The sequence below is a fragment of the Sinocyclocheilus rhinocerous genome, unplaced genomic scaffold (genome assembly GCF_001515625.1).
Source record: "Sinocyclocheilus rhinocerous isolate Xijiao unplaced genomic scaffold, SAMN03320098_v1.1 scaffold1311, whole genome shotgun sequence".
In the NCBI taxonomy this organism is placed as follows: domain Eukaryota; kingdom Metazoa; phylum Chordata; class Actinopteri; order Cypriniformes; family Cyprinidae; genus Sinocyclocheilus; species Sinocyclocheilus rhinocerous.
Window position 1 is genome coordinate 857,549 of NW_015637852.1, and position 22,334 is coordinate 879,882.

At 36.4% G+C, this 22,334-nt stretch overlaps 2 protein-coding genes and 1 long non-coding RNA gene across 3 annotated transcripts in view; 1 reads left to right on the forward strand and 2 right to left on the reverse strand.

Moving 5' to 3' along the window:
* LOC107749320 (DNA topoisomerase I, mitochondrial-like) overlaps positions 1–7,366 on the reverse strand; it is a 28,776-nt gene extending 21,410 nt beyond the window's left edge. The window contains exons 1-6 of the mRNA XM_016564431.1: positions 7,311–7,366; positions 6,139–6,264; positions 4,569–4,656; positions 3,119–3,243; positions 2,904–3,019; positions 1,200–1,321 (exon numbers count right to left, since the gene is read on the reverse strand). Coding sequence (XP_016419917.1) covers positions 1,200–1,321; positions 2,904–3,019; positions 3,119–3,243; positions 4,569–4,656; positions 6,139–6,264; positions 7,311–7,363 — 630 coding nt within the window. The 5' untranslated portion in view covers positions 7,364–7,366. The remainder of the gene's footprint in view (positions 1–1,199; positions 1,322–2,903; positions 3,020–3,118; positions 3,244–4,568; positions 4,657–6,138; positions 6,265–7,310) is intronic.
* Positions 7,367–8,105: 739 nt separating this feature from the next.
* LOC107749321 (uncharacterized) lies at positions 8,106–8,651 on the reverse strand. Its single transcript, XR_001641016.1, has 2 exons — positions 8,388–8,651; positions 8,106–8,198 (listed from the first exon to the last, which is right to left on the reverse strand). It is a non-coding gene; the product is annotated as an uncharacterized LOC107749321 (long non-coding RNA).
* Positions 8,652–9,891: 1,240 nt separating this feature from the next.
* Positions 9,892–20,919, forward strand: LOC107749322 (malonyl-CoA decarboxylase, mitochondrial-like). The gene is made up of 4 exons (XM_016564432.1): positions 9,892–10,522; positions 19,929–20,041; positions 20,121–20,277; positions 20,604–20,919. Exons 1-4 carry the CDS (start codon positions 9,971–9,973, stop codon positions 20,766–20,768), a joined length of 987 nt encoding a protein of 328 aa, XP_016419918.1. The 5' UTR covers positions 9,892–9,970; the 3' UTR covers positions 20,769–20,919.
* Positions 20,920–22,334: the final 1,415 nt, after the last annotated feature.

A 22,334-nucleotide genomic window follows, 5' to 3' on the forward strand; every position in this document is an offset into this window, starting at 1 on the left:
GAATACTTTCCGTACCCACTGTATATATATATATATATATATTTTTTTTTTTTACTTTTTCTGATAGTGTAATGTTTATTTAACCAAGAAAATGTGACTGGGACATGAATTTACATTTGATAAAAAAAATTTTTTTTTAAATTAATAAAAAAAAAACTTTGCCTCCTCATTTCAGAACACCACCACACACCACTGAAATATATCTCAGACATTTATTGGTTGCTTGGCATAACTGAAAAAAAAAAGACTTGTCCGTACTGGCCAGAATATCAGTATCTCTGCTTCCCTAGTTGAAGACATCACTAAGAAAAGGCAATCAAAGATGAATTCTGCTATACATACAATTGCACTCATCCTAAACACAGTTTTGTAACTAGTTACAATTTAAGCTGGTCTCTGATTACGTCTTGTGGTGCCCAGTTCTGGGGGGTCTCTAATGTGCAGTAATTACCAAATGCTAAGTAGTACATAAACATGCCTCCTCCCTCCCAGCACACTTTTCATTGACCTTGTTTTTTTAATTGCTGTCTGCACTGCACAGTCAATGAATGCGGGCACAACTGTGGGCAGCCATACATTGAAACACAAGAAATTCATTATCCACCGAACCCTCAATGGTACTCAGAAGTTTGGACTCCAGTAATAAGTACTAAAAGGGTCAAAAGTTCATGATACATCTAAATGAACATTTTTAAACAAGTGTTCGCTGAAAGTTCGCTGCAGATCACCCGGAAGAAAACAGCAAGCAGCAAACAAGCTGACACAAAAACGCTCTCACAACACTTTTCGAAAGCACTATAATAATAGAGCCGGTGTCTCATCACTTGAATTCCTCTCTCGCTCGTTCTCGAGATTGACAGTCGGGCACGGGGCGGAGACTGTGATCAGTGAAGCGAGCAGGGGCTTCCGTGTTATAATAAAACAGTTAAATTGGATTTGTTCATATGCGGGAAGCGAGTTGTCTGGATTAGCATATCAATGCCTTTACACAAATCGCATTTTCAAGAGCACTGAGCACTAAGCAGCACAAAATTAATTCTGCATGATACGCCCCGAGGCCTTCTGGGATGCTGTAAGCTTCATAACTGTTCCGTACTCATAACCTGACACCCATCCCTACTAGAGCCTCCACAAACGTGTAAGTGTAAAAGCTAGTGGTTAAAGATTGAGCTAGGCTTACAAGTGTCAGAGAGGTTTACCTTCCTCCAGTCCCTGAAGAAGTTGTTGCGGAAGACCTCTTTTGTGGTGTATTCGTGATCCATCATCTGAGCAAAGAAAAGGGCCACTTCCTCAGCTGGCAGGCTGAGCTTCACTGGCTTTCCTACAACAAAACAGAACATTTTTACTTACTATAAAAACGTTAGAGACTAAAGCAACCAGCTAACAACCAGCTTTGCGTGGGTTGGGTCAAAGTATGTACCATTAATAAAGTACGTTTTATAAATATGCAGTAGATGATTTGCCATCATCTAGTGTTAGTATATTGACACTGATCTTTAAAGTCAACATTAAATGAAAATGCACCCAACCTTATTTTTAACTAATCATCTGTGCATAGGTTTACTTTTTTACATGTTTTTTGATGTCATCATTTCTAATCAAAATGTCATTTTTGAGTGCAATGCCCAAATTTCAAAATCCATTTAACAATCTATGGACAGAACCAAGTAATTTTATTTGCTACTTTTGTTTCATCGCCACCTTAATAATAAAATGTAATAATGCTGTTATATGAATCTTCAGCAAATCTGAAAAAGGAATATATTCATTTCATACGTAGTGATGCCTAAATTCACTTTTAATATTTTATAATCTTGGACTTTTTTTTTTTTGGACACTACATGGAACAGAATTTTAACTTTGGCCATTTATTGGTAATATTCCATAACATCAAAACAATTACTACCTTATTTTTTTTTTTTCCAATTTAAATTGAAGTCATTCACAAATATAGTGATTCCTCTTCCAAAGCCTCATGGGATAATACAGTGTCAATCGGACACACCTTGTCTAAAAAAAAAAAAGCATTTTTTTCAATGTTTCATTGTTTGCAAGGTGCAAAAAGAAAATTCACTATTTCGATCCCCCCCCAAAAAAAGAAAACCGGACATATCTTCTCCATAATCTGAATGATTTGAGATTTCATTCATGTCTATAGCATTAATTGCATGCAAGTTTAATAATTATTGTACACTAATCCTAAATCTGAGCATTCTAATAACTAAAAGTTTGTTTCTGAAACTTCGGTAGATAAACATTGGTTCATTTATTTATTCGCTTATTTCCTTCTAAGACATAAGAACATAAAACATAAGAGTCAAAAGCACATAAACACGATATCGTTTGCACAGATCTACAGAAGACTGCTGAAGGTTTTTATAACCACGTTAAGATGAGTCATCAGACTCGCGTTCCCACAGGACTCACCCCGCAAAATAGGACTTTAAATGCATCACCGAGAATCATGGCCTAGGACAAATATAATCAAAACTGCATTTATAGCTTACCGTTCAGAGAGTCTCAGGTACAAAATCCAAATACTTCCCCTCTGGGTTAATGTACTAAGATTAATGGCCTGGGCCTTCTGAAACGCACTTATAGTTTAAGAAACGCCTCTCTACGGTAAATGGCAGAGTGGATATTAATAGAGGAAGCTGACCTTAAAGTTTAGCAAAGAGATTAAAGACTCTTCCTGTGCTCTCTGGAGTACACCTGACACCAGAGGAGGAACAGGTCAACCTTGAACTGGGCTGCGTGCCCAAACTGAGAAAATGAAAGGGAACAGCATTGACCAATGAACGAACCTCTCTCTGACCAAAATCTCTTTCTTTTGAACATGTTTTGCCTTGTGATGTATCAGTAACACAGACACAACTAGATCTTTATAACATCTGAATACATACCGTTATAGTAAAACTTGACATCATCTGGCAGGGGTTGATACTCGGGAGGGAAATACGGCCCTTTGTGTTCTAGAAACTTCCATTTAATTCCATCCTCATACTTTTCCTCTTCCCACCTGTGAAAAAAGAAGTCGAGAAAAGAGACAAACAAAACTTCTGGGCTAAAAAGGAGTCTCTCTTGCATACAGACAAGAAGATGTATGCAGAGAGCCTACCATCTCCATCTTTGTTTCTCTTCTTCTTCTTTCTTTTTAATCTTGAGTGCCCTGGCTGCCTCTATCTCTTCCTTGGTTTTTTTCTTCTTAGTGGAGACAGAATGCCCTCCTTCCTCTTTTATCACCTTTGAAAGGGAAAAAGGAGTCATCGCTGCACATTTTGTGAATACTGTCTGCATTTTGCAGGAGTTGCAAATCTTAGCTAGTTAACATGACCTTGGTGTCATATTTAAATTAGCAGAATTCACAATGTTTAACAACAATGTTCACTACATCTTATACATGTTGGTTCAATAAAAATGTTTAAGCTGACCCCTGAAATTTTTTTTTTTACAACACTTTAATTGAACATATCACCTAGATAACAACTTTGAATAAACTTTTGGCACAACATTGCACCCCTAAACTTGACAGGACGATTAAGACTCAAATCAACAAGTATGAACTGCGAAACTGTAAAAACAGGATGCAAGTAAAAGCAGGATAAATTATTTCTTGCTGTTGACAATTTGGATGCAAGTCTTGCTGTTTAGAGAGTTTATGGTGGTAAAACTTGCAAGGTATAGATCTCTAAACATGTATTCTTTGTTACAATGGAGGAATACAATAGTGACAAATGGCATTTTGCTATTTAGATAAAAAGCTTTTCTCATTGAGATACTGGTGGATCCACATGAGACAAAACATTTACTTTTCCAAAGGTAAAATTACTTTGAGAAATTGAAGCGCACAGAAGTCTAGTCTGCAGTGGGAAAATAGACACAACACCTGACCAGAATGAACTCCTGAGGGGCAGTGTGGACTGCATCTTTTCACAGTAAGCCAAAACCAAACTGTAAACGGTTTCTCCTGAAAATAAGATTTTGAGCTCTGCAAGAGAGAAATGTTTTCCAAAACTGCTCTCCGCAGAACTAAAATTACTATCAATGGTCGAGAGCAACAGTAGTTGAACAAAATGACGGCTTTTCAGTACAGGCAATCGCTTTGTGATATGGTCTTTTAAATCCATCAAATTGGAGGGTGATTGTGAAGTTGACGTTGACCTGCAGAAGGCAGTTTAGATAAATAGTAAAAGTGAATGAAATTACATTTCTGTGATTTGTGTGAATAAAATGGAAAACGCTAACATGCCTATTCATCATGTGAACATAAGTTTCAATCCCCCCCCCCAAAAAAAATATTTAATAATTGAATTTTACAAAAACTGGTAAAGACATTAACACAAAACCAACCCTGCATGGTACATAATTATAGTTAAAGCAAACTTTACTGACATACAATATCTCAGAACTTTCTGACTGTGCCTTTATGTAGATTATCTCAGCATGTGTCCTTTTTAAAGATTTTGGATTTCAAATATCCAAATTACTAGCATTTCAGCGAGCGCTCTGTCACTCAGTTCTTCTCTCTACAATCTATATACCGCTAATGCACTCTAGGTAAAGCCCACCTTGTCTTTTTTTCCCATGATCTTTTTCTTCACTGTTGCTGAGTTTTCCTGTCCCTCTTCTGTAGCTTTCTTCTTCTTCTTCTTTGGCCTTTCAGAGAAAGAAAGCATGAATTTCATTTCATACATGTAAAGCGTCCTTTTTTGAGCACCAAATCAGCATATTTCTGAAGGATCATGTGACAAAGACTGGCATAATGGCTGCTGAAAATTCAAGTTTGATTTTACAATTAGAAAAGAGTTATTTAGATTCTAATAATATTTCATAATATTGCGTTTTTTTATGGATTTGTAATAAAATATCTGCTGCCTTGGTGAGCAAACCGTAAGAGACTTTCAAAAACATAAAACCCCCAAATGTTTAAATAACAGTTTATATATAGAATGGGCCCAGCATAAAGAGCTGTCTGTGATTAATGCACATGACCACTTTTATCATGCTAAAAATTCAAAGGCGACTATCAATAGAAATTCCATCCTCTTCGAGAAAAATTAAAATTAAATAAGCTAGACAATTAATTGCAAGGTCTCTGAAATCCATCCTAAAATGCTATTTTATATTCAATTATGTAAAAGCCCATTTGTTCAGGAATAAAACGCATATCATGTATGTTGGTAAACCTCCAATGTACAAAACCATGGTAATTATTTGACTAAAGATTTGCCATAAACTATTAAATATCCAAGCTGCTCTTTTCCATATAATGAACGTAAATGGTGACCATGGCGGTCCGTTATCTTTCACTTTCACTGTATGGCCAAAAAGTAACTTTGACATTTAGCTAAACATCTCCTTTGAAATAGTAAGTCAATATAGGTTTGGAATGACATAAAGGCGAGTAAATTTTGGGGTGATTTATCCCTTTAAGTAAAAAATGGCACAGCTTACCCCACTGGCTCAATAAATAAGAAATATGTGACCCTAGACCACAAAACCAGTCATAAGTTGCATGGGTATATTTGTAGCAATAGCCAACAATACATAGTATGGGTCAAAAGCTTTGACATTTAGCTAAACATCTCCTTTGAAAATAGTAAGTCAATATAGGTTTGGAATGACATAAAGGCGAGTAAATTTTGGGGTGATTTATCCCTTTAAGTAAAAAGTGGCACAGCTTACCCCACTGGCTCAATAAATAAGAAATATGTGACCCTAGACCACAAAACCAGTCATAAGTTGCATGGGTATATTTGTAGCAATAGCCAACAATACATAGTATGGGTCAAAATTATCAATTTTTCTTTTATGCCAAAAATCATTAGGATATTAAGTAAAGATCATGTTCCATGTAGATATTTTGTAAATTTCTTACCGTAAATATATCAAAACGTAATTTTTGATTAGTAAAATGCATTACTAAGAACTTCATTTGGACAAATTTAAAGGCGATTTTCTCAATATTTTGATTTTTTTGCACCCTCAGATTCCAGATGTTCAAATAGTTGTATCTCAGCCAAATCTCAAATCTCAATTTCTTTGTGACCCTTATGTGGTATAGGGTCACATATATCAAGCAGGAACTGTTACTGGCTAATTCATTCATTGCTACGCCTAGGAAAAACAAACACTTACAAAGGAGCTTCAGAGGTAGAAGAGGGACCATCCGTGTTATCCATCTTTCTTTTCCTCTTTTTCCCTTTCCCTTTTGTTACAAAGTCTGGATCTTCCTCTGGCTCTTCCTTCACATTCACCTGAGACCTAAAAGAGACAAACAACCAAAAGACACATTTAAAGGCTGTAAGAACTTTAGTCTAAAAAAAAAATAATAATAAAAAAACTCAAAAGGACAAATATGCATTGACCAATGACAAAATGACGGTGATTACACAATAATGCTTAATGGCCACTGATGATAATTATATAATTACGGTAATTATGCCCAAGGATAATTGCGGAGAGATACAAGCTTCAATTTCCATAAAGCATGATTCAGATGTGGCGGGCGGTGAGCAGACCAAATCAATTAATTACAATTACCATAACAAACGGTTCAATTCAGCCGAGAACTTTCTGGGAGTGATTAAGTGTAAAAGAACACTCGGACACCTTCAGCAGTTTTAGAGTCTAACCTCTGTCATGTAAATCAACCTCCCACCTGCAATCATCGGCAGGACTTGATTTACAAAGCGTCTGATTGTCAAAGTCCCTGATTAGAGATGTACTGTTCTTATCGGGAGACAGAAACAGCCAACGAGAGATTTTAGATGCTCCAACTTTTCAAAAAATCTTACATATGAAATGTATTTCTGTATATGAAATATAATTTCATGTTAAATGTTTGCTTGCTTAGATTTATGCCTCAGGCTCCATTCTTCAATACATGTTAAATGTTTGCTTGCGCAGATTTATGCCTCAGGCTCCAATCCATTCCACCCCAGGACCCCCTCCCACCCAGTCTGATCTGAATGCTTTAAACTTATTACTTTTCTGACATGCCACAGCTTTCTTTCCAATAAATAAATAAATTTTCTGAAAGACAGCCAATGTAGCGAGAAAATCGGAATGGATATTGTCCAGAACTGCGCACATTCAAATCATCAGAATTAATTTTCATCAACTCCAAAGACAAGAAAAAAAAAAGTATGATTGCATATTTGAATCATAAATGGATTAAAACTAATTTCCAAGTGCAGCTGCTGGCTGCTGATGCCGTTTCTCTAAATCAAAAGCCTGAATCTGTGAAACTGCATGTGCAATACTGGCTACTAAAAATACCATCACATGTGACAGCGATCTCACTGTACCTTCTGTCACCGCTGTCTTCAAAGTCCATGCTCTCTTCTTTAGGCGTTTTCATCTGAAAGATAAAAAAAACATGACAGCTAGATGATGGAAACTTATGTATTGCTTTCCCAAACATTATAATTATATAAAAAATTTAATGAAATATATAATTAATTTAAAATGTATGTTTATATATGTATGCATGTTTCTTTCAGAATTATTTGATTAGTACAAAAGAACAGCATTTATTGGAAATTGCAACACTGTACATGTGTTTTATAGACACTGTTGATCAATTCAACAAAGTAAAATAATTTATTCATAAAGAAGATGGAGTACAACTCACTGAATAATGAATGCAAGCTCTTTGGCACTCACTTCACACTTGGTTAGATTTACGATTTCTGATGCACATCATTTGTTTGGGAGGCTCAATTTGTCTCCATCTTTCGCAGTAACGCGTAAGGCATTTCCTGCTGCAAAGTGCAGCGCTGTGTATAATAATGTGCAGCTGTTGTTTGTGTGGCTATTAAATCGTGCTTATTCTCAGTTGAATAACAAATATTTAGCTCACTTGTATACTCACATACAGAATTCACAGAACAGAAGAATTAGGGGTGATGTGCGAGTTTGAATAGTGTGTGCCAGCAAAGCACAATTACTGGATGGAAGCCAGTCAAGATCAAGGGATTCTTTTACCTACAGTACATTTGGACAAGTGTTTGAGGATGTGATGTGATTGGACACGCAGTGCAAGTGCAACATTTATTTGTGATGCATAAAGGGCCTAGTGGTGTGTTGTAATTTCACTAACAGCTGTACTCACACAAGCGCATCTCCACTTGAGCCTGGATTATCTTTTAACTCCTTTTCCACGGCTTTCACAGAGTTAGAGTCTTCTGCCATCCCTAAAAGATGATGCCAACAATTCAAATGAATTCATTAAATTCATATTTCACTGAAAGCAGCCCTTCAAATCAGGCGTCTTAACACGATCATAAACTTCACAAAATAAATTCACTAATTAATTTAGCAATGCTAAAACAGGAATATTTCAACTGAGATGTGAATAAAATCAATAAACATTCATGTAATACCTGCAAATCCGTATATTGTGCGGTTGTTATCAATCCGCGTCGTTACAGACGAGCCACTGATTTGAGGTTTTGTTGTCGTTGCTAATTTATAGACTAGCTTATGCTATATTTCCAGGGTGATTGTAAAATTACCTTCTGGTTCAACAGATATTAATTTAAAATGTGTATTAAAATTGCATGTGCGTTTGAAATTTCTTTGACTCTACAGCATAAAAGCTGCTGTAAGCGTTAGACCACTAGCGACACCAAATGGAACTGATAAAAATTGCTTTCCAAACAGGTTTCCCCAAATACTCCCATTGGTCGGACAAAAAGGTATTCCCGCCTCAAGCCCACGCCATTGGTTGATTTTGGCAGAGAGCCGTCTCTATGTTTTCTGATTTGCTAACACTGCTGTCACTGAAACAACAGCGATTTTTCGCCAGTAAACTTACTAACGTTAAATAGGAAGACAAGAGGGATTTCTTCTGACAATAACATTAAAATAATATTTAACGATATAATTAATTATTATAATATAGTTATGCCTTAAAATATTATTTGTTATGGTCTCTGATGACTGTGTTCGATACCCATGATTTTTAAAGGCAATTAAGACATCACGCGCGAATACGATTTTATTTTAACTAATAGATATTATCATATTCACCAGTTGTTTAATCACAATGCAATAAGACAACTGTTTTCTATTACAAGTTTTCTGGATATGCAAACGAAATTACATAATTAAATATAAACTAATTTGCATAAAGTTGCATAAGAGATACCCGAAGACCTGTTACCTCATCTAAAGGTAATGTAAAATATCTAGTTGCAGGGGCGCAACTGCACTTTTGCCGAGGGGTATGCAAGATCAGTGTCGGCGCCCCCCTGTATTCTAGTAGCCTCTAACACTACCGCGCTGAGGGCAAGCTGAAGTGCGCGTCTGAAAAGTCTCCTGTTTGTTGTTGTCGCAAAGAGATACGGCCCTTCCGCGTCTTAATAAGTTTTTAATAAATACATTTTTTTGAACTCATTAAAATGCTAAAAATCGTTAAATAAAAATGTTGCATTAATAATTTTTAATAACTAAGCTTTTGATTATTTATAACGTTTTATTAAAGAAGATTTTCACAGAATGATTTTGGCAAAATGGCGCCCCCCTATGTGTGGCGCCCCTATGCACTGCATATACTGCATACCCCGTTTTTGCGCCACTGTCTAGTTGTATAATACATGCAGTTGTATGATATATTTACATATATTGCATACATTGACAGATTGCATAGAATTAATTAATTTATTTGTTTGTTTATACATACATAAATATTTTGTATCCTTTTTTCTTTTACTAAAATACTTTTACTAAGGCATCTACCCTTCCCTACCTTTTAAAAATCCCAATATATTACTGTATTAATTTTTATAATATCTTTTTAAAAACTTACTCCATATTTTTGAGTTTGTAGGAACACCTGTGTTTCTGTGCTGTCATGCGTTTGACATACAACTGTGCGCGGTTCCTTTAAGACACCCCGGAAGTGGATGTGAATTGCAACACTATATACAAGGTTTATTTTGGTGCGTATTTTGTCAGGCGCGCAATGACACCTTTCCACTTATGTACAGCCGCGCGCTCTTTGCTAAAGTCTTATCGACACAGAGCAGTGTTAAAAACGGTCCAGGGACTTAGGGTGTGGGAGTTCAGAAACATGTATCATCCATGTACTTCCATCATCGCAGTGCACAACAGCATGGATGAGATCCTGAGAAAGACAGTGGCCCCATTGCCCAGCTATGAGATGAGAGACAAATCTCCACCTCCACCTGAATCCAACAGTCTGGAGTTCATGCACTTCTACAAGAGTTTAGAGAAAGAGCAAAAGCTGGACTTTCTCGAGAAGCTTTCTCATGATTTCGGGGTAGATCACAGATGGGCTTCGGACCTGGCTGCGAAGTTGCTGGACACTCAGGGGCGGGATGTGGCCACCATCCTGCAGGTGGAGGACAGGTTACGGTACAGTTTAACACCCCGGTACCGACAGCTGCTCACGCACATCAGCAAGGTTCAGGGCGGGGTGAAGTTTCTGGTGGACCTCAGGGCAGATCTCATCGAGTTTGCGTCCTCAAAAATGAGTGACAGCCCACATATGAGGGTAAATACACATTATTTTATTGCTACTGTTTATGATATGTATAGATAGCAAATGTAGCTATTAGTTTTGACTGTCATTCAACAAAAAAAAAGTGGCTAAAAAATCTATCTATTCACCAGACCTGTTTTCCAACTTTTGCTTTAATATCCCACAATTCAGGCTTTTTATTTGTTTATTTATTTACTAAACTCAGAATTGCAAGATATGAAATCACAGTTCTGAGAGGAAACGTCTAAATTGTGAGATATAAACTCGCAATTGCAAGGAAAAAGTCAAAATTGTAAGATAAGTTGCAATTACTCTTTTGTTTTTATTCTGTGGCAGACAAAAAACCTAAATTGCAAGATGCAGAATCATAAAACTCAGAAAAAAAGTCTAATTTTGACTTGTATCAATAATATCTTGCAATTATGTTTATATATATTATGACTTTTTTTTTATCAGAATTGGAAGAAAAAGTCGGAATTGTGAGATAAACAAAGTTGCATTTAGCTTAATTATCATTCTGTGGTGGAATTCTGTGGAATTCTGATTAAACATACAAATAAAAGATAATAAATAAAAAAAAAATTTGGATTTTAGTGAGCATATTAAAAAGAGTTGCATCCAGTGCTTAATTTGAGCTGTTCCGGAAAATTTCAGATTTTGGATTTTTGCGTTCTGGTAATTGGATTGTGACAGTGCGTGCGTGCATATGAGAGCGAGCGCAGTTTTATGTAGATATTTGGAGGTTATGTAGCCTTTTGGTCCTCAACATATTTTGGACCATGACCAATCAGCTTTCTTAAATTCAAACTCGCGCTCATTGATTGGTGCTTACTGCTTATTGTTTTGTGAGCAGCGGAACGTTTGGAGAGAGTGTGATCATACCAGAAATAATACCAAATAAACTGAAATATTATAATGTATAAACATTATAAACACTATGAACATAGCTATACTTTAGTATAGCTCACTCCAAAACAAATCAATTAAAGGTAATGGTATTCAGAACAGAACAAGAATGAAATAAAAATATATAAAGCTAAAGAAACCAAAACAAAGCGAAACTGAAAATACCAGGCCTTGGGCTCACGTACCTCTCATTCGGCACAAATCCGTTACCATATTCGCAATGTATTTGAATGTTAAACTATTAATTATTTATAATGTAGAAGCTTTGTACTTCACGTGCATTCGACAGAAATATTCTAATTTCTCTTTACATAAGCAAAAATGTGCTTGGCATAACAGGACCAGTTATACCATGGACTATTTAAATTGACCAGTGTAACCTTTATATTTTTGGTTGGCTATTTTATTTTGATAATGAACAGACTGCGATCTCAAGTTTGAATTGCGAATATGTGGTGTGTGAGTGTGTGTGTGTGTGTGTGAGCGTACGAGGCGCCCGGCATGATCAAACAGCTGAAACATAAAATATAAAATTTTTGGTCATACAGATAAGAGTAAGACATAATTCGAAAGCGCAAATTGTTTACTTTTATTTTTGCACACTCAAAATAACAACAAAACATTTGTGCTTTTGTAAAATAAAGCAAGGATGCGCGTTTTTGTGGAGCGCCGCGCCTCGCATCCGTTTTAAAAGGTTAATTATTTAAGTCAGATATTTTTCGCATATTGAGCCATACCTTTTATATATATACCATGATTGAATTTTATTTTTATGAAAACATATTTTGTTATTTTTAATGTATCTTAGATATACATTTTCCTTAAATCATCCTGGCGACCCATTTTAGACCCAGGGTTTGAAATCATGCAGAAATTGTGAACGATGCTATAATTGTGGCATCACCATTTAGTGACGTCATTGAACATTCCGGGAAAACTGAAGTTGTATTGTCAGTGTCGGTCACAGCGCCTTTTAATTGCTGTTTTCAACGAGGGGGTGCATAATCTGGCAGGGGTGCCGAATTCGGCACAACACCGGCAATTATTCATTTACAAATTAAGCACTGGTTGCATCCCTAGTGTCAGCCCTGTTTACCATCATAAATGTTTCTTATTTTCTAACGCTTGATGAACTCTGTTTCCCTGATTTTGTACAGTAATTAACTGATTATTGAACATATGATATTTGTAGAAACATCAGTATTATATTTGTAATGAATACTGTGTAGGTGCTCATGCCATGGAATGACCTTCTGGCTTTTCCAGTGGTTTCAGTGACTACTACATTCGTAACATTGGCTTTGGTTATGACATGGCATGCAAACTTGTGATGTGCCCTTTACTCTACTTTAGATCCTGGTGGTCTCTGATTTCACATTTCTGGTTGTGTTTTCAGCCAGACGACCTTTGTCCCACATTGGTGAACGCCATAATTTGTGGTAAACAGCCACGGATCAGTTGCAGACGCCTGTGTGAAAGCTGCTTCTGCACCATGTACCGCACATGGACTGCATACGCACTGCAAACGGAGTATGTGTGAACCTGGTGTAGGTGATCGTATCGGCAGATACTGCTTTCTGTGATCGGTGATCGGCCTCAAAAATCCTGATCGGAGCACCCCTACTTATATGGACCTTTGTCAGGGCAGATGCCATACTTAAATTTTAAAGAATGAAAATAAGACTGTGAGTGATAGAAATACAGTCTGTGCAGCTACTAGGTGTCCATCTTTCAGCAGACAGAACATTGAAAATATGTCTGTCTAAAAAATTACCAGTTGACAGAAACATATTCTGGGAAAATAAGACATAAACAGCCTTGCTATTTTGAATTACGTCTATGAGGCTTCCTGTATGTTGGGCTGTTTTCAGGCCAAGTAGTTCTTACCAGACCAAAAAAGAAAAACTTCCAAAATATTTCCAGTTTTGCTTCGTGGAGCCTAGCAAACTTCCGTTGTGACACCATCTGTCTTTTTCAAAAGTGAGCTTCAGTTGCTCTAGCTCTGTGAAGTGCAAAGAAATCATTGAACTCTGGGCAGTTTCCTCCATTTCAGTCAAAGAGATGTTAGTGTTGTAGACAGCCTCTGGGTCACTTGCACAGCACCTTGTCCTGATGCTTATTTTGAAGCATTTATTGTGGACTTGAACAGGTGGATTGAGAAAAAAAAACATTAGAATTATGTACGTTGTAAAAAAAAAAAAAAAAAAAGATTTTTCGAAGATGTAAAAATATTATAAAAAACACTTTATCAGTCTTTCTACAAAATTTCACATTTACTATTATTTAAAAGTAGTATGTGAAACAGTACCCATATGCAAGAATAATTGTTTCATTGTTGCCTCATGAGCTTACACTATTATGTGCATGTTTAATTATGTGAGTGAGTGGTGTTCTTTAATTAATCAAAAATTGTCCGCAAAAACGGTAATATTTCTTCTGTTTAATTTGTTTTATATACTGCAGAAATAATAAGATTAATATGGTAGTTTGCTATTCCGAATAGTATTAACTTTATACAGAATGGACATTTTAAAGAATTACTTAATAACATTTCATTTAAAAGGTTGTAATTTGACTTTGCAGAGTGGGAAATAATCAATGAAAGCTTGAATACATTTTGAAAGCACCATTAATGTCAAGCTGCTTGGTCACATGATCATTGTGTATTCTGCACTTCATTTAAAAGCCTTTTTACCTGTTAGTGAATGTTAGCACAGCTCTCAGCGGTGGCGTCCCGTGCTTCTCGCTCGCCATAATAATATTGCATTACAGCATATCCCTAAGGTACGCTTCAGAGAGACCGTCTGGCACACCTCCATCCAATCAGAAAAGATTCAGTGTCATTAATATGTCTATGAGCTAGTGACAGTGGGGTAAAATAGCAGCCAGTTGCAGTGTGAAGTCGTTTTTCGGTTACCCAAAATCTAACTGTCCTATTCCTATAACTATTCCTATAACTATACCTATAACCTAGTTTGGGAGCCAAATGCGAAAAGCTCTACCTCCTTTAGTGGACTTTGCTATCCTAGGTACTACCAAAAGTCCAGAGTTTTGCGACCTTAGGGAGCGTGATGGATTGTAGCGTGGTAGAAGACTAGTTAGGTACGCAGGAGCTAACTCATTAAGGGCCTTATAGGCAAGTAATAATATTTTGTAACTGATACGGAACTTAATAGGTAGCCAGTGCAGAGACTGTAAAATTGGGGTAATATGATCATATTTTCTTGACCTGGTAAGGACTCTAGCCGCTGCATTTTGGACTACCTGTAGCTTGTTTATTGAAGATGCAGGACAACCACCTAGCAGTGCATTACAATAGTCCAGTCTAGAGGTCATGAATGCATGAACTAGCTTTTCTGCATCAGAAACAGGTAACATATTTCGTAGTTTGGCAATGTTTCTAAGATGGAAGAATGCTGTTTTTGTAACATGGGAAATATGATTTTGAAAAGACAAGTTGCTATCTAATATAACACCCGGATTTTTGACTGTAGAGGAAGTAACAGTACATCCGTTTAGTTGCAAATTGTAATCCAAGAGATTTTGTGTACTGTTTTTTTGGTCCAATAAGTAATATCTCTGTCTTATCCGAATTTAATAGGAGAAAATTATTGGTCATCCAATCTTTTACATTTTTAACACACTCTGTTAGCTTAGATAATTTAGAAGTTTCATCTGGTCTTGTTGAGATATATAGTTATATAGAGTATCATAAGCATTCTAATATTATTACCAAGGGGCAACATGTATATTAAAAATAGCAGAGGACCTAGGACAGATCCTTGTGGCACTCCATACTTTACTGGTGATAATCAAGATGACTCCCCGTTTAAATATACAAAGATCAAGTAAAACTAGCAATGAGATGCAGCCTTGGTCTGACGCAAGAAGCAAGTCATTTGTAATTTGAACAAGTTAACAGTTTCTGTGCTATGGTGGGGCCTGAAACATGACTGAAATTCTTCATAGAGATAATTTTTTGCAAGAAGGAGGACAATTGAGCCCAATGAGCAGACACAACTTTTTCTAAAATTTTAGACATATACGGAAGATTTTAAATGGGTCTGTAATTTGCCAGTTCATGATCTAGTTGTGGTTTCTTAATAAGAGGCTTAATAACCGCCAGCTTGAATGGTTTTGGGATGTGGCCTAAAGATAACGATGAGTTAGTAATATTGAGAAGTGGTTCTTCTGCTACAGGTAACAACTCTTGCAGTAATTTAGTGGGTACATGATCTAATAGGCATGTTGTTGGTTTAGATGCAGTGATAAGTTTATTTAGCTCTTCCTGTCCTATATTTGTAAAGCACTGCCGTTTTTCTTTGGGTGCGATGAATGAAGCTGAAGTACTAGATGCTGTAGAATCTAAATTTGTTATTGTATTTATGATGTTATCTATTTTATCAGTGAATAAATTCATAAAGTCATTGCTATTAAACTGTGAGGGAATATTTAGATAGAATATTTAGAAATTTAGCATTCATCACTTGCTCACTAATGGATCATCTGCAGTGAATGGGTGCTGTCAGAATGAGAGTTCAAACAGCTGATAAAAACATCATAATAATCAATAAGTAATCCACATGACTCCAGTCCATCAATTAACAGCGCCTTGTGAAGTGAAAAGCTGTGTGTTTGTAAGAAACGAATCCATCTTAAAGATGTTAAACTGTAGCTTTTGGCCAAAATACCAGCCAATAATCCATAAGCTTTACACTTCACAAGACGTTAATTGATGGACTGGAGTCGTGTGGATTGCTTGTGGATTATTGTGATGTTTTTATCAGCTGTTTGGACTCTGATTCTGACGGCACACATTCACTGCAGAGGATCCATTGGTGAGCAAGTCATGTAATGCTAAATTTCTCCAAATCCTCTCACCTTTAATCTCACCTTGGAGCAAAAAGGTATTCTCTCTGATGCATGTTAATAGGCCTGTCGCAATAATCAATATATCGACTTATCGCACAATATATGTACATGACCGCAATAATTTTTGGTGACGCAATATATCGCACATTATATTTACTTAAAAAATTTATGTCACCATGTTTTGTACATTCCACTTGCGCTTGTGTCTTTTGCAGCTTCTGGTACATAACGTGGTGTAGTCATGAGGTGCTAGTTCAAGTTTAAAAAAATGCTTCTACAAACAAAGTTTCATCTGCAGATATGATCTTGTTTAGGGATCTGTGCCTTTGTGCATACGGACATCTGTCTGCTAAGTAGAGATTGTGTTTACTTATTTATGTATTTACTTATGTTTAAAAAAGTGTTTTAACTTTTAAAGTCCAAGATTGAGAATTACAAACACAAAAAAGATATTTAGAAAAATATTCAAGGTTTTTTTCCTTTTCATGCTATGAAGGTTAATTGTTTCACTTTCAAAATAGCTTTATGTTCCACAGAAGAAAGTAAGTCACAGGATTATAACAACAAGAGGCTGAGTAAATGTTAAGGGAATTTTGTTTTTGTTTTTTTGTTATTTGGATGAACAATTCCCTTAAAGCATTTTTGTATTTTTTTTCCAGCATATTTTACAAAGCTACAATTTCTCAAATGCTCTAGGTGTAAAACAGGCTTTCATTTTATGTGAAGTATGGACAGGTGAAAATTGCTTTAATGTCAGATTTCTTCCATTTGCACCTGCCTTCTCCACTTTTCATTCACGTCAGTGAAATCAGAGAATGTCAAAAGCCCACTTTCAGGTTCTGTTCAGGTGCAGTCATTGACACGTCCTTGACATTCTTGCTCCTTTTGTGCAGAGCAGATTCTGCACTCTATTTCCACCGAGCGAATGTTCTCTGCCCTTTTAAATTTCAGTGTGGCAAAGTTTTTTTCTAGCACTTTAGTTGGATTAATAATTTGTAGGGATGCACCGATACCACTTTTTCCAGTACTCGCCCGATACCGATACTTTTATTTTTGGTACTTGCCGATACCGAGTACCGATACCGATATTTTTATTGCATTTGTACATTTTTTAAATATTGGGTACAGAAACCAAAAGAGTATGTATAATGTTAGTTGGTTAACTTCATTTATCAAATAGATACAGTCAAACCAAAATATATTCAGACACCTTCACAGGAGACCAGTATCGGGCCCGATACCGATGCATCCCTAATAATTTGTGATCTCTGCATCTGCCTTGATGCGAGTTATAGTTTAGCGCGAGTTAGATATCTTCTTTTCCCTTATGCACATAAGAAAATAAATAAAGCGGCCCAAACAGTGCAGCGCTTTTGAAAGTTGTGGCCTGCGGTGCGATGGCACATATCAAAGTTGGATTCCACTTATGTACGCTTGGCCCTAGAGTAAATTCAGCCGTGTAAGCAAATACAAAACTCTTTTGGGTGAAGAATTTCAGATGCTTTCAGCTGCCCTGAATTTGAAGGTAGAACACCGAATAAATGCTTAGAAGTAATTTCCCAGCCCAGAGAGGATTTGATGAGTTTAAAGTTAAGTGGAACGGTGACTGCTGGGGCGGCCATGGGCTGTGGATTGCACTCCGAGTAAAGCTGAGATAGACAGAAAAGCAAAATGCCGTAGACTACATTGCTAGTTGAGTCCCTGATGGCCTGCTTTCCTTGAACAGGCATCCTGTTTTCAGGCAGTGCTACAATCTCAACTTTGTTAGATTGTTTTGCTGCTATTGAGCTATTGGGAGCCTTTACCTTGACACCCCCTGGTTATTTTCTACATACAAATGCATCACTTAGCGACACATTTCTGTATGCTGATCTGAGCGAGTGGGTTTATAGGGAAAAGCGTGCCGGGAAATGGTAATTCGAGATCTTTTTGCTTGCAGGCACAGCTGAAAGCGCTACAATAAGGTCAGATTTTACGTGTACTACCTATAGATGAAGCCGAAGCACGTACGGATGGCCAGTGTGGACGTTTGATTGACAGGCCCGCAATTCTTTTAAGCACATGCATCTGTGGGATAGGCTAGCGTAGAATTTTTAAAACTGCTTTGTGCGAGTGCCCCGGCGACTAGATCCAGATATTTGTATGCGTGTTGTGTTGCTCATCACCATTAGGAAAGAAATCTGACCCTCGAAGGAGAGTGCAGAACCATATCTCATGTGGGGAGCAACAGCACTTTGATGAAATGGAACGGTGTTTACCACAGAAATCTTTCAGCGTCCTAATATGGACGCTGATGCCGATCCCGGCGCTCTAATGAGAACACTACCAGAGCAAATAAACAGACACGAAGAGCTGCAGAGGATGAGACGACTCTGAAATGAGACGACTCTGAAAGTGTTTTGTACAGTACTACAGATGAAATGGCAGCAACTGTGAGTTGGTGGGGTTGCTGCACATGATCTGTGAAAGTGACTGTGAAATATGAATTCCCTTGATGGAAGCTGCACACTTTATAATTGGGCACCATTATGAGTGCAGCTGTACTGAGAACGATTCTTGAAAATTGGTGGGTATTGCACATGAATTATATTAAAACGGCCGTGTTCTACACTTTTTGCAGAGTATTATTTTTTTCCCTGAAGTCCATTTATAATATTAGTCAAGGTTTTTTGCACATGATTTAGTTTTGCATGACCATATGCAACACTCTCTTTGACCCTTAGGATTAAACAGGCTGGTTTTGTGGCTTCACTTTTAAGAATATATGTAAATAACCTTTGCAATACTGTGATTTCTGAATGACCCATTTTTGCTTAGTTATCATAAATGGTCCGAGTGCAGTCAGGAGGAAGTTTTGCATTGGGAATGTAGCATTTCAGGGTGGTTCAGTTTTGAACTGAATTTAATTTATATAATTTATATAACAGGTTTGTGTTGGATTTGTGATTTTAAAAAAAGGTATTTAAAATATTTTGTTTTAATTTGAACATAACTCACATAGCTTATATAGAAAATATAGAATATAGAAAAAAAATTGTGTTTGGAAAAAAATCTTTTTGATTTAAGTCTGATTAGTCTGGTTAGTCTAGGGATATTATCAACTAAAACTATGGAAAAACTAGTTTTTTAAAATTTAAACTAAATGAAAAAGTATACATATAATTATAAATATGAATATAAATAATAAAATAAAATATAAATGTTGAAGCACCGAAATTACTAACTGAAAAAAAAAAAACTAATAAAAATAAATTAAACATTTAAATAGTAATCTTAAAAAAAATTACTAATAAAAATGAAAAAAAAAACTAATAAACTAAACTAATAAAAATCAGAAAATAAAATAAAATAAAAACTGAAAATATAAAAATAAAAGCCAATTCACAATATTTAAAAAAACTTTGATAGTATATAAATAATAGTAAAATAATACTGGTTCAGGGTCTCACAATGTACAAAGTACATTTAAAATAATAATAATAAGAAGAAGAACTTGAGAAATTTAAAACCTAAATATGAGACTTATTTTTTAAATAATACAGGACTTTATGCTATATGTGTATTCTAGTGATGAAACTGCATGTTCACTTCTCACATTCTTCAATTCTGATCTTCTTGTGTTTGTATATCTTGGTGTTAGGATCTGAACAGCACTCTGAAGAGTCTTCTGTCAGAATGGTTCTCTGTTGGCTTACTCCGACTGGAAAGAATCACTTGGCAGTCCACATGCGAGATCCTTCAGAAGATCAGCCAGTAAGATCTCTCTCGTATGTATAAACATTTCCTTTTTATTTGTCTTCCCAGTTGAGCCTTTTTTTGTTTGATCCTACAGGTACGAGGCGGTCCATCCTGTGCGGAACTGGACGGATATCAAACGCAGAGTGGGGCCGTACCGGAGATGTTACGCCTTCACCCACGCTTCCATGCCTGGAGAGCCACTGGTGGTGCTGCACGTTGCCTTAACTGAGGACATAGCAAATAATATCCAGGTAAATGCAAATGAAAATCACATTTGGTATTCATCACAAAGAATAGTTTATGGCTTGATGGTCAAATAGAGTGTAAATGAATTATTGGGTTCATGAAGGGAGAAAGCGTCCTTGTGCAATGTCATTACTTCTCACCAGTACCTGCTAGGATCAGAAAAATGTGTAAGGAGACAGTAGTGGTGTAAGACAGGGGCTAAAGATGCTCCAAAACAGCACACTGTGCCTAGAATGTAAAGAATTCTTCACTATGGTTCCTGATTCTGGCAACGCCTCCAGTGAATCCTGTGTGAGTTTATTCATTTATCATGTGCCTCTTATTTTCCCAGGGAATTGTAAGAGAGTTTTCCACTCTAGATGCGGATGAAGATGTTAACAAGATCAATGCTGCCATCTTCTACTCCATCTCCTCCACTCAGGCCGGATTGCAGGGGGTGGAGCTTGGAAACTACCTCATCAAGAGGGTGGTCCGAGAACTGCAGGTGGGCAAATGAATGAGAAAATGAATCATAAAAGTGATGTTTATCACAGCTGTTTGAAGAATTTTTGCAGTGGAATATCTGTAGATAAATAATAAATGCTAGGAAAACAGTCTGCTATTTATATGGTAGAGTCAAGCAGGATTTTCAACCTTTTTGATATGAAGAGCACAATAAAATATTTAAAAGTATTCAACAGTTAAAGTCATGCGTATTATATAAATGTGTGTGTGTGTGCATATTTTATATTAAAATGAATTACTTTTGTTAAATTTTGAAGTAAACAAAAATTTAAATAACATTATTTTAAATTGAAATTATACTTTAATCAAATTCACATATATTGTTTTTTTTTTTACATTTCAATGCAAAAATAAACCCAAAATAAAAATTATATATATATGTATATATATTCATTTTTTTACATTAAAAAAATTAAACCATTTAAATAAAAAAAATGTACATTTAAATTTTATTTATATCAAATTCACTATATATAATCAATTAGAAGTTTTTTTTTTGTCTATTTTTCCTTCCTTTTGTGATATGGCATGGCGAGCTAAATCAAAGGTCTCAATGGCCGACTTTGCCTTTAATATGCATACAAAAACTAATACGCAGTATAATTCATTAATTGGTATTTTGTAGTTAACTCAATACAAAATAGAAATTGAATCTAAGGACTGTAATACCATTAATATATTTGTCCCACAGCATCACCTAGTGCCAGGCATTGTACTTTAGCACATTTCTAAGCTGGAAGAGAGAAAAAAGCAGGAAAACTAATAAAATTTCAGCTGTCACCCTCAATAACACGAAGAAGGAGGGACACATGGCATGTCACAGAGCTCCTGCCTCTTTACTAGATGAAGGCGAAATTAAATGGAAAAGAACTGAGAGGCACTCAGCTTTATAGATTCAGATGAGTTTTGCTTCAGCTGGAATGTTGGTGAAACAAAGTGCTGGATGGCTGTTTGTGTAATAGAGGTTAACCCTAGTAAAGAGCTCTCTGCGAAGGGCTGCGGTTCTCAGAGAGCTGATTTACCCAGATGAGAGATTGAAGGCATCATTTGAGTGGAAATGGACACTCGATAGATATCATTTCATGCAAATTGTGTATGCTGATGCTTTGGGTTTGTATTTGAATTCGTTTTTGAAGTGTGTGTGCAAATGCAGCTCACTTGGTTTTCTTCGAAACAAATTCTCTCCATCTTAGTCCATAAATATCCATACGATCCTTTACAAAAATGTACCATGGTAACCATAGTTTCCAGTAAAACACCATTGTTGCTCTAGGTACTAAGTTTGTTACTACTGTTCCCTTTCAAGGGAACTTCGAACTGCGTCCTCTAGGGGTCGCTATGGGGAACGCCTCGTCGTTACCCGTGTCTGAAGCATACATTGAAAAAACACCAACAACACGTTGGCCGGCGACAGCCCATGACGTCACTACGCTGTAGGTCCCTCCCTCTCGTTTTAGAGCTGGGTGTCTTGCTCCCTCAGCTAAGTAAATTATTGCTAGCTGTTCCAGCGTTTGAACATGCGGTAGGTCGAGCTCCCCTCTCGTTTGAGAGCTGGGTG